Genomic DNA, 17,585 nt, shown 5'->3' on the forward strand with positions numbered 1-17,585 from the left:
AGCCCCGGAGACTTGCTCCAGTGGGCAAGGCTCGGGGTCTGCACCTAACGGGCTCCCCAGGTAGTTTTAGTACCAGGGGGTCAGGTACACAGGTGAGGAGCACTGCCTGGAACATGACTGTGTGTGTGTGCATGTGCGCAGTCGTTCAGTCGTGTCCGACTCTTTGCAACCCTATGGACTATATATAGCCCGCCAGGCTCCTCTGTCCATGGGATTTGCCAGCCAAGAATACTGGAGTGGGTTGCCGTTTCCTCCTCCAGGGGCTCTCCCCGACCCAGGGATCAAACCCGCATCTCCTGCGTCTCCTGCACCGGCAGGCAGGTTCTCTACGGCCGAGCCCCTGAGAAGCCCCGGGCCTGCTCTTCACCAAGGTGAGCCTGCCCGGTGCTCAGCAGAGGCGTGTCTAGAAAGCTGATTTAGGGCCAGTGGCCACCTCAGCCCTCGCTCACACTCCTCACAATAATCCAAACCATCTACAAAAACTGAATTGTGCAGAGCATCCACCAGGCATGGACTGGCTGGGAAGTGCCCCTGCCTTTGTTCGTCTCCTCAGTCACCGTGCGTGATGCATGCAGTGGAAAGTCCTTGAATATTTTGGGGAACATTTCAGCCCAAAGGAGGGGAGCAGCTCCACCACGGCTGCAGCTGCGAAGGCCCCACCGTGAATCCAGAGCTTCCGGAGACGGCTCGTTTTGACACCACATGCCACCTGAAGGGGTTTCCTGTGTTGTGTATTAACATACGAAAGAAATCTTGGAGAAGGAAACGGCAGCCCACTCCAGTATTCTTGCCTGGAGAATCCCATGGATGGAGGAGCCTGGTGGGCTACAGTCCACCGGGTCGCAAAGAGTCAGACACAACTGAGCGACTTCACTTTCACTTTCACTTCACTGTGCCTCTAGGCTTCCGTGATAGTTCAGTTGGTAAAGAACCCACCTGCAATGCAGGAGACCCTGGTTTGATTCCTGGGTCGGGAAGATCCCCTGGAGAAGGGATAGGCTACCCACTCCAGTATTCTGGCCTGGAGAATTCCATGGACTGAGCAGTCGAAGAGAGTCAGACATGACTGAGTGACTTTCACTTTCACTTTCAAAATACCTAAATGGAGGACATGACTTCTGTCTTCCAGAACCACCCAGTCTCATAAGACAGTTATGTTAACTTTAACATAAAACAGTGCCCCGGTGCTCTGACCCCAGCAGGTGATGTTTTCGTAAGTGGCACCGCAGTCCTTTTATCACAGTCCCTGTAGTGCTGGTTTAAATGCAGGTTTTCTGGCCTCACTGGACCTCCTGAATCAGAATCTCTGGGTGAGGCCTGGAAATCCTCAGTTTTTAACCAGCTCCTCAGGGAGTTTTCATGAGTGCTCAAGTTTGAAACTTCTGTCCTAGGTGACTTTATTTATACTTCTGCTTTATTCACTGCTCAGACCTTCCCTTCTTCCTGAAGCTCAACAGAAGACTTCCATCCGTCTTTTGTGTCATCTACAGGCGGCTCAGGAACGGAGTCTCCTTGATCTGATGAACAGCCTTGTACAGTTTTCCTTCTTGTGTGTTGTTTCCAGGACTTGATCCCCTGGATTGGGTTTGATGCTCCTGGAGGGCAGAAACTATCTTCTAATTACCCCACCCCTCTGCTCTTAGCACAGCGTTTTGTCGTTATTGTTTGATCACTAAGATGTATCCCACTTTTTGCAACACCATAGACTGCAGCACGCCAGGCTTCCCTGTCCTTCACTATCTCCCAGAGTTTGTTCAAACTCATGTCCACTGAGTCATGATGCCATCCAACCATCTCATCCTCTGTTGTCCCCTTCTCCTCCCGCCTTCAATCTTTCCCAGCATCAGGGTCTCTTCCAGTGAGTCAGCTCTTTGCATCAGGTGGCCAGAGTATTGGAGCTTCAGCTGAGGCTGTGCAGAGCAGCTGTGATTTATTCCACATCCAGGAGCCACAGGGGACAATGCCAGACCAGGAAGGTAAACTCAGAGAAGCCGGAAAAAGCCAGTTCTGTGTCTCGTCGTCCCTTCTTGGGCATTTTCCAGTGGTTGGTTGTAAAGCAAGAACCAAGCCAAAGGAGAGACAGTCTTAGCTAGACTTCAGGAATTGATAGGGACTGCCTTTTCAGTTTGTGTGAGGAGGACTAAGGTGACCACAAATGTGGTGACATGTGAAATCCCATGGAGGCAGAGACTTGTTTGGCAGAAGAACTCATCTTGCAGAACTCAGAGAGCAGTGTTTGGGACAGGCAAGGAGTGAGTCTCAAGCGTTTTGGGAAGTCTTCACGGAGGACTGAGGGATCCTCTTGCCCTTTGCCTGAGTACAGGGTTGACAGTGGGAGGTGAATGGAGATCATTTCTTTCCTATGTGGTGTGTCAGCATTTGGTCCACAACCACAGCTTCCCCTTAGAGGGTTCTGACTGGCTTGTCAAATAAAACTCCTGACCAGAGTTGTAACAGTAGCTGTTTCTGGTATTATTGTATTGTTTGAGTGGCCATTTATCATTAAACGCTTCGCTACAAACAGGTAAGAGTGGGTTGTGTAAGTTAGCCTCCGTTTACGCCCTGGAGGCAGTTAGTCAGCAAACAGCAGTGTCTCTCCTGGAATCCGCTCTCGAGAGGTGGCTGTTTAGCCCTACGAATGTTGTCAGGAAAGTCTACGCCAGAGGGAATACTGGGTAGCAAGGGGGGTGTTAGAAGCAATTCATTCTGGAGGGCAGAAACTATCTTATAATTACCCCACCCCCCTGCTCTTAGCTCAGAAGTAATGTTAGAAGTGAGTGCTGGGCAAGATACAAGGGTGGCCAAACAGACTGCGTGGAGCCCAGCACTCTGCGTGAGTGGGTCAATGCACCAAGCAAGCCCAGCATGCTTTCAGCAGCCCTGGAGGCCCGAGCTTCATTGTATCTGTCACCTGGAAGTCAACAAGCAAAAAGGGAAAGGACAAAATAATTGGACAGGTCCTCAAGAGGGTGTCCAGATGGCCACGAGGTGCATGAAAAGCTGCTCCACTTTGTAGACATCAAGGAGGTGCCATTTAAACCCCTACGTACCCACCAGCATGGTTATACTGGCGAGACTGTGAGGACCCGGGACTCTCAAACGTTGGTGCGGGCAGGGTGAGTCCGCACTTCCTCTCTGCTGAGCATACACACGTCCTGTGAGTCACCCTGCCCGCACCAACGTTTGAGAGTCCCGGGTCCTCACAGTCTCGCCAGTATAACCATGCTGGTGGGTACGTAGGGGTTTAAATGGCACCTCCTTGATGTCTACAAAGTGGAGCAGCTTTTCATGCACCTCGTGGCCATCTGGACACCCTCTTGAGGACCTGTCCAATTATTTTGTCCTTTCCCTTTTTGCTTGTTGACTTCCAGGTGACAGATACAATGAAGCTGAGTAAGTGTGGGCAAGAAAAATGGGTACTGTGTTCACCAAAAGACGTGAGCCAGAGTGTCTGTAGAAACACTGTTCATAACAGCCCCAAACCGGAAACAGCCGACGTGTGTCAACGGCAGAATGCCCTCCCCAGCCCACGCCCCCCCATTACCCTCAGCGCGTGTCTGTTCCTTAACATTAAGGAAGATCCAACAACTTGCTTGATTACAAGGTGGACTTTCTATTAAATTCCAAATTCCTTGCGGGCCTCCTCTTGAAGTTCCTGTGAGTCCCTTGAAAAAATCCCAAGTCCCAGAGAGAAGACATTTCGTTATCTCTGGCTACGTAGCAAAGCACCCCAAAGTATTAACAGAAGCTTAAACAACTTTGGGATGTTTCTCACAATTGTGTGGGTCTGCTGGGCTCAGCTGCAGGTTCTTTGGTTCCACGAGGTATTGGCTGGTATGACTGACACCCGGCACTCAGCTGGGAGTGCGACTGGGGCTGAAGGTCCAAGAGGCTTCACTCCGCATCTGGGGAGGCTGGGATGGCTGAGGGGTCATCTAAGGAGTAACACTTCCTACACGGCGACTCAGAGGTCCTGGGGGAGAAGACAAAGTTTGGGCGCTCCTTGCCATTTAAGCCTGGAACTGGTGCAGCCTCCCTTCTACCGCGTTCTGTCGATCAGAGCAAGTCTCTAGGTCCCAGGGTTCACGGGAAAGGAAGGAGGCTTCCTCCCCTCAGTGCTTGCAGGCCTGGGGGCAGTTTGCTCAAAATCTCCTTTGGAACAACTGACCCAGGCAACAAGGGTATGGAAGGGCAATCTGGATGGGACCCTGGCTCAGGCCGAGCCTCCACCGCTCAGAAGGCTGCCTGGCTTCGTGGCCTCGGTTTCCTTGCCTGTAACACCCAAGCTTGGCTTTGCAAGCTGTGAAGCCCCTTTCAGCTCTAACAGTCGAGGTTCCATAGTCTGTGTAGAGACAGTGTGCCTAGTGAGGCCCTCAGACTTCCATCACTGGAACCCCCTCCCCACGCCACCCAAGAGTAACCCACAGGGTCTGCTCTTGCCTCCTTTTCCCATCCCAGTTGAAGGGATGGGTCCCTTCGGTTGAAGGGTCTTTTGAAATTGAAATTGAAGGGTCTTTTGGGGAAAAAAAAAATCCACAAACTCCTTTCATCCCACGCAAAGAGGCATTTCTGAATCAAAAAGATTATGAAGGCATTGTATTCAAATCAAAGTTCAATTTCTTAGTGTAACTAGATACCAAGAGGAATGCTTCTTCTGGGCAGGTGTTTACATACAATCTGAAGACATGTCCCAGAATAATTTCAAAATATCTTAACATATTTTTCTCAGTTTAAAAGTAATTAAAGATTTTATTAAAAAAAACAAACCCATGGCCTATCACACTGGGTGCTGTAGACTTTTTTAAAAAGTGATGAAAGATATAAAACATTAAGAAACAATTACATCACCCATACTATCGCCACCCTGAAACGACCTGATTAAGACTTGGTCTCTTTCTGTTTGTTTGTTCTCTGTATGTGGCAGACATGGTTGGTTCCAGGGCCCACCTCTTTTTCAGGGGTGCTGGTAAACCCTAGCCAGTCTGAGAAGGAATCCACTCCTCCTGTAGGGAACTAGTTTGAGAAGTGGGCTTGTGACTTGTTGCTGCTTAATGGCATACGATGGAAATTTTGCTAGGGGGGTTCTGGAAAGGCCTCTCTGCTCCGACAAAGATGTAAACAAAGTAGGAACAAAACACATGCCGACTCTGGACACGGGCGTGTGAGGGGTCATCCCTGAAGCTGCCGGCATGGGGGACTAGCCAACATATCGATGGAGCCAAAGTCAGAGAAGGCAAAACGATCCTGGCTCATAGATCAGGTTCCAAAGCCGTCTAATTAACTGTTCCTGGAGCTGCCCTGTCTCCAAATGTCATGTTCTATGAGGTAATACAGCCCCTTCATGTTTAAGCCACCCTTATTTATGATTTGTTGTTACTGGCATCCAGAAACACCTTAACTGCTACAATATATAGAACTGTATAAATATATTTTGTGAAGTTTATTCTTTCATCCAACAAATATTTAATGAAGATGATCCAGATTAGAGTCTTTCTGCAGAGACATTTTGGCTTTGCTTTTTTCCATTTAACATTTTCTCTAGTTGTTAAAAATTCTTTGAATATGTCATTTTTAAAAATTTATTTATTTTTTAATTGAAGGATAATAGTTTTACAGAATTTTATTGTTTTCTGTCAAACCTCAACATGAATCAGCCATAGGTGTCCATGTAATTTTTTAATTGAGGTATAGTTGATATACAATATAAATTACAGGTGTACAATATAGTGATTCACAATTTTTATAGGTTATACTCAAGTCATAGTTATTATAGAATATTGCCTATATTTCCTATGTATATATCCTTCTAGCTTATTTTGTACATAATGTATATGTATATCATATATACGGAATTTTTAAAATTTTATTTTGCTGAAGGATAGTTGTTTATGATGTGTTAATTTCTGCTGTGTAGCATAGTGATTCAGTCACACATATGTGGGTATCTATTCTTTTCACACTTTCCATTACGGTCTATTACAGGGTGTTGAACCGTTTCCTGTGCTGTACGGTAGGACTGTTGTTTCTCCATTCTACATATACCACTTGGCGTCTGCTGACCCCACACTCCACTCCCTTCCTCCCGCGCCCCCTTCCCCTTGACAACCACCGGTCTGGTCTCTCTGCGTCTGCTTGTTTCATAGGTAAACTCACTTGCGTCATGTTTCAGGTTTCACACGTAAGTGACGTCGCATGGCATTTGTCTTTCTCTTTGTCTTCCTGATTTTCTTCACTTAATGTGATCACCTCTGGGTCTACCCATGTTGCTGCAGATAACATTTCATTTTTTTTGATGGCTGACTAGTTTCCCACTGTTTGTACGGACCACATCTTCATCCATTCATCTGTTGATGGACTTTTAGGTTGTGAACTGTGGATAATGCTGCTGTGAACACAGGCCTGCAGGTGTTTTTTCACATCACAGTTGTCCAGACACATGCCCAGGAGTGGGATTGCTGGGCCACACGCCAGCTCCGTTTTCAGTTCCTGAGGAACCTCCGTACTGTTTTCGTGCGTCTGTTGGCCCTCTGCATGTTTCCTGTGGAGGAATGTCTGCTTATTGCTTTTGCTGAGTTTTCAACTGGGTTGTTTTTTTATTATTGAATTGTATGAGCTGTTTGTATATTTTGGAAACTAAGCCCTTGTTGGTCACGTCATTTGTGATATTTCCTCTTAGTCCGTAGATGGTCGTTTCATTTTGTTTATCATTTCCTTTGCTGTGCAAAAGCTTATAAATTTGATTAGGTTCCATTTGTTTATTTTTGCTTTTATTTTTATTGCCTTGGGAGACTGACCTAAGAAAACATTGCTATGATTTATGTCAGAGAATGTTTTGCCTGTTTTCTCTTTCCAGAGTTTTATGGTGTCATGTCTTGTATTTAAATCTTAAGCCATTCTGAGTTTCTTTTTGTGTGTGGTGTGAGAATGTCCTGGCTTCACTGGTTCACAGGCGGCTGTCGAGTTTCCTAGCACCACTTGCTGAAGAAACTGTGTTTTCCCCATTGTGCGTTCTTGCCTCGTTTGTCGAAGATTAATTGGCCGTAGATGTGTGGGTTTGTTTCTGGATTTCTTTTCTGCTCCACTGGTCCACGTGCCCGCTTTTGTGCATGGACCACTCTGTTTGATTACGGGAGCTCTGCAGTGTTGTCTGAAGTCTGGAAGGAGTTTGCATCCTGCTTTGTTCTTTTTCCTCAGGACGGCTTTGGCAATTCTTGTTCTTTTATGGGTTCATATAGATTTTACAATTATTTGTTTTAGTTCTGCTCTGTATATGTAATTCTAATGGCTTCATCTTAACAGCTACTTTTATTTAGTGGTTGCCTTGTTATCTGCCATTTAGGTTGCTAAAGATTTTCATTGTTAAAAGCAAAGACAAGGTGACATTAGTGTACATAATTAGTCACAGTTCTGATAGTTTTGAAGATATATTCCTTAAAAAAACATATGAATGAAAGGATATAAATATTTTTAAGATGTCTGATACATATTCTCAAATTGCTTTCTAGACAATTTATGCTAACTTGTAGGTTTTCACACAGTGTTTGATATTTGCTACTGCATCTGAGGGCACTCTCATAATACACATTTTCCCCCAAATGTTTCTAGAAAACATTATGTTGAAAGTCTACAGGCCACATTTGAACAACTTATCAGTGGCATAAAGAAAAGAAACATGGGAAGGGAGACTGTGAACAAATGAAAGAGACCTAAAAGGTGTACTGCATGCCCTTGTTAGATCCTGATTCATACAGTTGATCTGTAAACATGTAGTTTCGAGAGACTGGATGTGGACTGGGTATTATTCGGTGTTAAGGAGTTGATGTTGATCTTGTTAGGTGTGATAACCACACAGTGGTTACATCGGGAAAATAAAGTCCTCGTCAGTTACAGATGCATTATTAATAGTGGATGAGATGGCATGCTGTCTAGGCCTTATCAATACTTTAGAAAACTCCAGCAAATAAAGGGGGTGGGGTGGGATAGGAGAAACATGATTGGCAAGATGTTGACAGCTGCCGAAACCAGGAAATGCGAGTTTATTGTCGTACTCTTTCTCCCTTTGTGTATATTTGAAAAGTATAACGTGAAACTTTTTGATTTTTTCACCTTAATAAGTTTTTGAAAAAATATTTAGACAGTACGTGCACAAGAGGGCGGGAGACGGTGGGACTTGCTTTGTCCTCCTGGTCTAGGTGAAGGGCTCTATGGGGGTTGCTGGGCCCCTGGCCGGGCCTGCCGCTTCCTTCCTGACCCCAAGGACACAGCCAAGGTCAGGAGCCACCCTGCAGGTTGCAGTCACATCAGAAACAGACCTGGAATAGTCTGGAATAGTCAGGAATACCCCACCTGAATAGGGAGCCAGGTGGAAGCAGCCGGCCAGCTGAGCCCCCACCTTGGCCTCCAGACCACACTGTGCCCGAGACCCCCGATCAGCTGGGCCTCGTGCGCCCAGACTCGGGGGCTGGACACAAAGCCTGAGACATCAGACCTGAAGCGCAGGGGCGAGACGGCACATTGAAAAGTAGCCCTCTGACAGTCACCGTCGTGTGTGTCTGTGAAACACGGGGGGACCAAGTGCATGGGTGCAACAGGTCTGTAACACCGATCTACTGACATCACATGTTGGGAGGGGCACACGCACACTCAGCGTTGTGTGTCTGAGTCAGGGAGGGTGGTGGGTGTCGGCGTCTGGTGTCGGCCACTCCCCGATCGTGGCGGGTCTGGCAGCCGCTCGTGTGGGTGTCTGTGTGAAACACGGGACTGCAGGCGCTCGGCTCGTTTCCCTCCTCGGTTCTACTTTCGGAGTGTGCGCCTGACCTCAGTGCACTCAGGTGGCGGCTTCGGGCCTGGAGACGAGACAGACCTCGGGCCTAACCTGGCTTCACCTCTGGGAGGGGCGTGGGTGTGAGGAGTCAGTGAACCTGGCAGGCCGCAGGCTTCTGATGATGCCTGTGTCCTTTTCCCCACCGAGGAGGACCCTGAGGCTTATTATTTCCAATCCAAGGCATTCGTGATGCCCAGTAATAGGGGGCTCAAAAAAGTGGAGACTTCTAGGAAAAAGCCTGCCTTGTTAGCTAACACACTTCTGAGTGCTGGGAGCAGTCCACGCTGTGGAAACGCCCCAACTGCAGACCCTGGGAAGCGGTCTCTGGTCGCTTCTGTGAACACCACCCCGTGTGCCATCTTCTGTTATTTGTGCTGATTAAAAACATGGTAGCGATCAAGAAAATTCGGTAGCTAATCAAAACTCACGGATTATCCCTTCTTTCATAAAATTGAATGTTTTAAAACCAGGCAAACAAGAAAGAATCTAGAGATTTTAAATTCCTGGAACAATTGACAGGAATAGATAAAGATGATGTGGTACGTATATACATATATATTACTAAGCCATAAAAAGGAATGAAAAAGGAATGCCATTTGCAGAGATGTGGATGGACCTAAACATTGTCATAGAGACTGCAGTCAGTCAGAAAGAGAAAAATATATCGTCACTTACTTGCAGAATCTATAAGAAATGGTATGCATGCATGCCAGTCATGTCCAACTCTTTGCAACCCCCATGAACTGTCTAAGGAATTTTCGAGGCAAGTATATTGGAGTGAATTGCAATTTCCTACTCCAGGGGATCTTCCCGACCCAAGGATCGAACCCATGTCTCTTGCACTGACAGGTGGATTCTTTACTACTGAGCCTGGGAAGCCCAGAAAAATAGTGCAGATGAACTTATTTGCAAAGCAGAAGTAGTCTCAGAGGTAGAGGACAAGCCTGGTCACCGAGGCGGGGAGGTGACCGTGTATAAAATTGGTGACAAATGAGAACCCACAGTGCAGCATGGGGAACTCTGCCTCGCGGCCCGCGGCGACCTAAGTGGGGAGCAGATGTAAAAAGGGGGGGATGCGGGTGTACATGTAACTGATTCACTGTGCTGACAGCAGGAAATAGCACAGTATTGTAAAGCGACTAGACTTCCATCCATCGATCAATCTGTCAGTCTCTGGAACATGTCATTGAATCACTAGACGTCTCATTCATTAGAAAAACATCAGCTTATCAAGCTTGTCAGCTGGCTTCAGCACTGTCCCTGCGTGTATCACAGGCACTTGTCCCAAGGAAGGCTGCATTCGGGACCCTGAAGCCAGGGCAGAACCTTCGTGCTTTCCTACAGCCCCGGCCTCGGCCCGCCTTGTTCTGTGGACAGCAGTTTGTCTGTCCCAGGCCGGAGGCCAGGCTCCCGGAGGCCCAGGACCCCGTCCAGGCCGCCCTCATGTGGCCCAGACTCCTGGCGCCAGTTCCCGAACCGAGCAGATGCCCAGTGAGTTACCGCTCTTGCCTTTGTGGTGGCTGCGGTTCGCTCGGCCGTGGCCGACTCTCTGTGGCCCCGTGGACTGCCGCACGCCAGGTCGGGAGCCGCTCCTTTTTCTCTGCTCTGCAAAAGGAACATCATTAAGTCCTCTGTGGGTCAGAAAGCGAGTTTTTAAATACTTGTATATTGTTGGCAGTGCTGGGTCCTCACTGCTGTGTGGGCTTTCTCTAGTCGTGGTGAGTCGGGCTCCTCTGTCGTTGTGGTGTGCAGACTTCACACCGCAGCGGCCTCTCGGGTTGTGAAGCACGGGCCCGGGGCATGTGGGCCCCGGGAGGTGTGGTGTGTGATTCCCGGGGGGTGTGGTGTGTGATCCCGGGAGGTGTGGTGTGTGATTCCCGGGGGGTGTGGTGTGTGATCCCGGGGGGTGTGGTGTGTGGGTCCCGGGGGGTGTGGTGTGTGGGTCCCGGGGGGTGTGGTGTGTGGGCCTCGGGGGTTGTGGTGTGTGGCCCAGTCATTGGGGCACACGGGCTCAACTGCCCTGCGGCCTGTGGGATCTTCCTGGTCCAAGGATGGAACTGGTGCCCTTTGCACTGCAAGATGGATTCTTAACCAGTGGACCATCAGGAAGTGAAGCCGCTCAGTCGTGTCTGACTCTGTGTGACCCCATGGTCTGTAGCCCTCCAGGCTCCTGTGTCCATGGGGATTCTCCAGGCAAGATTACTGGAGTGGGTGGCCATTCCCTCCTCCAGGGATCGTCCCGACTAGGGATGGAACCTGGGTCTCCCGCATTGCGGGCAGATTCTTTACCTTCTGAGCCCCCAGGGCAGCCCAGAAAGGAAGATTCTGTACAAGAAAACTTTGACCTTCTTGAATCTTGTGTCACACAAGTAAGTTCTCTTCTGACCATGAGAAGGTGTTCCCCCTCACCTGTCCATATATACAGCTGCTGCTGTTTCTGGGCCTTCCCCATTTCAGTAACTCTGCCCAGTTTCTGGAATGTTGTTGGGTCAATAAATGGCCCCAGATAAACACTGCTCCTTTTTCCTGCGTGTTGCCTCAGTTCTGTCTCAATGAAGAGAGCCAAGGTACCCTGCTAGCCTTACAGCCTTGGGTAAGGACTCCAGGTTTCCGTTTGACATCTTCTTGGTGCGGAAACATTCGCAAGCTTTACGGGTTTCAGGAATTCACTGAGCCGGAGGAGGTGCCCCTGCACCCCTAGATTAGGAAGCAATCACTCAACACCTCGCCGACCCCGCTGTATTCCTTGGACTGGATAGAAAAAACCACCGCTGTCAGTTCAGTCTGTAAACTCAGTTTTTTAATCCTCCACTACTTCAACCGCCTGATTTCAACTCAAGCTTGGGGATAAGAATTAAAGATACTAACAAAGAAAAAACACAGAGAGAACTTCGTTACATCATAACAAGGATACCTAATAATGAAACCGCACTGCCGAGAGTCACTGAGGACTGTTAATTTTCACAAGAAGCATTCCAGAGAAGAGACGATGGTCTGACTTTCTACCTAAGGGCCAGGATTGTACCCGCCAGCGGCATTATCCCCGGTCCCTTGCTCCTTCCTTACCAGGTCATCCTGTTCATTCCACTCCATGCCACCTAGCTAAAAAGCTAAAATTCAGTGTCTGCCTCCAGCCTCTTGGGAGGAATTAATTATATGCTAAGGAGTTCAGTTCAGTTCAGTTCAGTCATTTAGTCGTGTCCGACTCTTTGCAACCCCATGAATCGCAGCACGCCAGGCCTCTTTGTCCATCACCAACCCCCAGAGTTTACTCAAACTCATGTCCATCGAGTTGGTGATGCCATCCAGCCATCTCATCCTGTCGTCCCCTTCTTCTCCCTCCCCCAGTCCCTCCCAACATCAGGGTCTTTTCCACTGAGTCAGCTCCTCGCATGCTAAGGAGTAGCTATATGCCGTTAATGTGCTACTGTAACGTAGTTTAGGCTTTCCTGGTGGCTCAGGTGGTGAAGAATCCGCCTGCAATGCAGGAGACGCAGGTTCGATCCCTGGCTCAGGAAGATCCCCTGCAGGAGGGCATGGCAACCCACTCCAGGATTTTGCCTGGAGAATCCCACAGACAGAGGAGGCTGGCGGGCTACAGTCCATTCAGTCACAAAGAGTGGGACACAACTGAGCCACTAACATGCTGAGGAGGAAAGTTAAATTTAATTGGAAAACTAAACAGTAACACAGTGTGGCATCCGGGTGTTTGGGAAAGGCGGCCCTCTGGCGCCCCCTCAGGCAGCAGCAGTTACAATCTGAGGACCTCACTGAGGTCTGATCTGACTGTCCTGGGATGTGCTGGGGGCCGCCACTGGCTCAGCCACCGCCACAGAGCAAAGCGTTATTTTGCAGATAGCAGGCTGTTACCAGGAAAGAGGATTGTGGGCGAATCCAAGAGAGTCTGAGGATGGGGCCCCATCTAGGAGACTGGACTTGATTATGCAAACAGCAAGGTTTGATTTGAATTTAAAAAACCGAACCCAGGGAGGCATGCTGAGGACTTACTTTTCAAAAGATGGTTTGTTGTTGTTTTTTTCAAAAGGACTTTGATGCCTGTCCCCTCAAACAAGTAAGATCCCTCAGGTTTACTGACTCCATTGCTTGGAAGGAATCTGTACCTCAGGGTGGGCTGAAGCTTCGTGCCCTTGAGTGAGAAGTGCTGAGTTTCTCTCTTTTCCGTTTCTCCTCTTCCTTAGTGGTGTCCACTGTCCTATGATTGGTGTTCTTGACACATCTGTGTGTGGGAGCAGAAAGGCCAAGAAGGTCACAGGTGTGAGCAGGAGGAGACAAAGGCAAGAGAGACTTGATCGAACCGTAACCACCAATACCTCAGCACTGCCAGAGCATGAGCATCTTGTTTAAAAGATGGGAAAATCTTGAGCAAAATGTTGACTTCCACATCTGCTGGCATGTGCTGTTTCTGTCTGAAGCATTATTACCACCACATGTGTGTGCGCGCGCACGCACCTCCTTGCCTGCCTAATTCTTCTTTGGCTTTCTGTTTAGACTTCCCAGACCCTCAGTCTGAGAACCGTTTCCCTCTTAGCATTTCCACAGGACCCTGTACATTCTCCAGCACAATGCTCATCACAGAACAAACACTTCACTACATGAGAGCACCACGAAGGCAGGGACCAGATCTGCCTTTTCCCACCATTCTAGTCCCAGGTCCTGGAATGGCAGCCAATACGTGTTTATAGAGGAAGTGAATTCCCATGAGTCTCTGTAAGACTTCTTTGTATGAGTTTTTGTGTATCTCTGTGAATAATGTCTGTTGAGTATGGTTGTTCGGGTTGTCTACTGTACAAGAACATCTAGCAGAATTGGGAGGGAGGCTGAAATGCAGCTGACGTTCTCACCACCACGCCATTGTCACGGGCTTGGATCCCACTTGGCGGAAGAGGCGTCTTTTCTGAGTTGCAGCGCCACACCATACAGGCTTTGAGCAGCCCAGCTTGAACAACACTTCATGTCTTCAAAAGGAAGTGGGAATTCTCCCTCTGGTCCTAGAAAGGCTGGGATGAAGTGCTTTTAAAGAAGCTGTTTCTTTAGGTCCTCTGAAGTGAAAGTGGCTCAGTTATGTCCAACTCTTTGCAACTGCATGGACTATACAGTCCATGGATTTCTCCAGGCCAGAATACTGGAGTAGGTAGCCCTTCCCTTCTCCAGGGTATCTTCCCAACCCAGGGATCAAACCCAGGTCTCCCACATTGCAGGTGGATTCCTTACCAGCTGAGCCACAAGGGAAGCCCAAGAATACTGGAGTGGGTAGCCTTTCCCTTCTCCAGGGTATCTTCCCAACTCAGGGATTGAACCCAGGTCTCCCGCGGATTCTTTACCAGCTGAGCCACAGGGGAAGCCCAAGAATACTGGAGTGGGTAGCCTTTCCCTTCTCCAGGGGACCTTCCTGACCCAGGGATTGAACCCAGGTCTCCCGCATTGCAGGCGGATTCTCTACCAGCTGAGCCACAGGGGAAGCCCAAGAATACTGGAGTGGGTAGCCTTTCCCTTCTCCAGGGGACCTTCCTGACCCAGGGATTGAACCCAGGTCTCCCGCATTGCAGGCGGATTCTTTACCAGCTGAGCCACAGGGGAAGCCCAAGAATACTGGAGTGGGTAGCCTTTCCCTTCTCCAGGGAATCTTCCCAACCCAGGGACTGAACCCAGGTCTCCTGCAGAGCAGGCGGATTCTCTACCAGCTGAGCCACCAGGGAAGCCCCTCCGCCGGCCATCAAGGCCGAGACTCTGACCCCATCCCGGGCCAAGCCGGCCCTCACTGTCCGATTTCTGTCTCCTGCAGGGTTTGGGATGGCCACCCCAGCGACAGTGGGCGGGAAGGTCTTCCTGATCGTCTACGGCCTCCTCGGCTGCTCCAGCACCCTGCTGTTCTTCAACCTCTTCCTGGAGCGCCTGATCACCGTCATCGCCCACGTCACGAGGTGGTGCGGCGCCCGGCGGCCGGGGAGGCGGGCGGGCCCGCGCGCCGGGAGCCCCGGGCTGGCGGCGGCGGCCGGGAAGCCGTCGGTGCGCGTCGTGCTGCTGGCCCTGGGCGCCGCCTCCCTGGCGCTGTGCTGCGGGGCCGCCGCCCTGTACGCGGCCGCCGAGGGCTGGGGCTACCTGGACGCGCTGTACTTCTGCTTCGTGGCCTTCAGCACCATCGGCTTCGGGGACCTGGTCAGCGGGCAGCAGGCGCGCTACGACGGCCGGGGCCTCTACCGCGTGGCCAACTTCGTCCTCCTGCTCTCAGGCGTCTGCTGCCTGTACTCGCTGTTCAACGTCGTGTCCATCCTCGTCCGGCAGGCGGTGAACTGGGCCCTGGGCCGGGCGGCCGGCGCGGGCTGCCGGCGAGGCCGGGGACGCGGCGGGCCGCCCCGCAGGAACGCCGTGGGGCCGGGCCGCGTGCGCAGCGGGGGCGGCGGCGCCGCGGAGACGGACGGCGGCTCGGACGGCGGCTCGGGCGCGCGGCGCCTCTCGGGCGAGATGGTCTCCATGAAGGACTTGCTGGCGGCCAACAAGGCCTCCCTGGCCGTCCTCCAGAAACAGCTGTCCGAAGCGGCCAGCGGCCGCCCGCGCCGGGCGAGCACGCCGGCTGTGGACGACGAGTTCTCAGGGGGCGTGGGCGCCTTCGCCATCATGAACAGCAGGCTGGCGGAGACCAGCGCGGACAGGTAGGAGCGGGGCCGCAGGGCGCGTTCCGGAGCTGCTCCTTCCCTCCTGGAGCCCGGCGTGAGAGAGCGCTTCCTCTCCAGCAGGCTGCCCCTTTCCAGGGCTGCGGGAGCGTGAAGCCTCGAGGCCGCTCCTCATCCGCGTCCTTCTTTAAGTGTAATTCACTCTTTAAACATGAACCACACCGGCGGTCAGTACGTGCTCTCCTGACTCGTCTTGCTCCAGAATTTGGACCCAAGAGAGAGACAGCTTACTTAGGCCTTGATTTCCTGCTGCTCTGTTCCTCATCTGGAAGTACAGATCCTCAAGATGCGAGCTCTCCCCTGGAACTCCGAAGACTGAATTCACAGCCTCTCGGAAGCCCTTCAGCGAAGGGAGGGCAGGAACTGGTCTGGAAGGCTACTGGGCTTGCTTTTTCCCCGAGCTGCCTTCGAGCAGATGGTTCTGGGGCTGCGGCTAGGGAAACCACCTGTCCCTCCTTACACCTGCTTCTGTTTTTGTTTCTCCGTTCTTTTATTTGTAAGATCTTAAGGCTTGACTAAGGTGCCTGTGGGATCTCAGCATTAAGGTTAAGAAAATAAAATCCAGCTTCAGGCCTTTAAACCGCAGCAAGGTGATGGCGAGAGGCCGCTCTTGTCACTGAAGACCAGGTTACCCTGCTCCTTTGAACGGCCCCAGAGGCCACTGCATCTTACCCGGACTTGGGGTCCATTGCAGAGATAACGACTATTTATTAAAACTGAAAACTTAATAAAGCCTCATTTTATTAACAAAGACTACATGAGTGCTTATTAAGGATGTTGGGGTAGAGTGCTTCATTAAACAGGTGCTTACTGCACTCACAGAAAGAGGAAACAAGAAACTCACCTTTAGGGGTTGTGAACATCATCTCGGATCCTTGGCTGGAGAAACATTCTAGACCGGATAATGAAACCTGGCTTTTCCTGTCTAATCCTCTTGGGTCCTGCCTCGTGGGACTGTAACAAGCCTGATGATATTACCTGGCATATTGTTAAAGTGGTCCATGCTACAAACCAGGGCTGTTGATTGTCATCAACACAGAAGATTTGGGGGATGAGAGCAGTGTTTATAAGAGATATCTGTTGTTTCTTTATAAGATAAGAATGGTGTCCACATGGCACTTTCAGAACTGAGGAGGAAAGATGGGGCCCATAAAGAGGATAAAGCAGAAAAGCCCTGCCTGGTGAAACTGAACTGTTGAGCAGAAAGCATCAGACTGGGAGGACACTTAGGAACCATCTCATCCAACCTCCTGTTTTTGACAGAAGGAGACAGAGGCCCAAAGGGATTGCCCCTCATCTGGGCGCTCGGGCTGATGGTGAACAGCGGGGAGAAGCACTCTGGTCTCTCATGAGGTCTGGGCTCTCGGCCAGTGATCCACCCAGCTTCAGAACCCACAACGGCTCCCTCTCCAGGCTGTTGACTGTTCTTGCAGCTGGTAAACCCAAATATTTTCTTTAAGATATCAGGAGTGCCCTGGAGCCAAAGTGTGATAAGCAGCAGCCCTAGGCTTTGAACTCAGGGCTCCTGCAGCTCCAAAAATCAGAGCCTTCAACAATGACAATTAAAGGGCGGCAGCCTGGAGTACTGCACAACCCTTGCTAGGAGCCTTTGATCATAAACCCGTCTCCCTGGGAGCTTTGCCCTGCAGGAGGCTCTGTGGGGAAGTGGGGGATGGGGGTGGAGCTGGGTCCCCACCCCTAGGGGGTTTCTTTTCTTTTTTAAGTTTTTATTTTATATTGGAGTATAGCCAACTAACAATATTGTGACAGTTCCAGTGAGCAGCAAAGGGCCTCAGCCATACGTGCACAGGTGTCTGTTCTCCCCCAAACTCCCTCCCATCCAGGGCTGTTCCCCTCCCGTCTGTGCTATTCCAAGCAGGGGGCAGCCCGGAGGACTGGGGTGAGCGTGCCCCTGACATCCGAGCTCGTGGTGGCTCTCTGAAACAGGCTGAGTCTGAAATGCTCCCAACATCCCCCCTCCACGCTCACAAGCTTCAGGTGACAGGTATCAACAGCACACTGCCAGGAGCACAAGAGAGCGGACAGACCCTCTCTCAGAAGGGTGCAAG

The 17,585-nt window shown here is 50.5% G+C and overlaps 1 protein-coding gene across 1 annotated transcript in view; it reads left to right on the forward strand.

Annotated features, from left to right (window-relative positions):
- Positions 1-15,594, forward strand: part of KCNK13 (potassium two pore domain channel subfamily K member 13) — a 108,261-nt gene extending 92,667 nt beyond the window's left edge. Inside the window, exon 2 of the mRNA XM_070469785.1 lies at positions 14,628-15,594. Coding sequence (XP_070325886.1) covers positions 14,628-15,499 — 872 coding nt within the window. The 3' untranslated portion in view covers positions 15,500-15,594. The remainder of the gene's footprint in view (positions 1-14,627) is intronic.
- The last annotated feature ends 1,991 nt before the right edge of the window (positions 15,595-17,585 follow it).

This window comes from Odocoileus virginianus, chromosome 6, assembly GCF_023699985.2.
Source record: "Odocoileus virginianus isolate 20LAN1187 ecotype Illinois chromosome 6, Ovbor_1.2, whole genome shotgun sequence".
Taxonomy (NCBI): domain Eukaryota; kingdom Metazoa; phylum Chordata; class Mammalia; order Artiodactyla; family Cervidae; genus Odocoileus; species Odocoileus virginianus.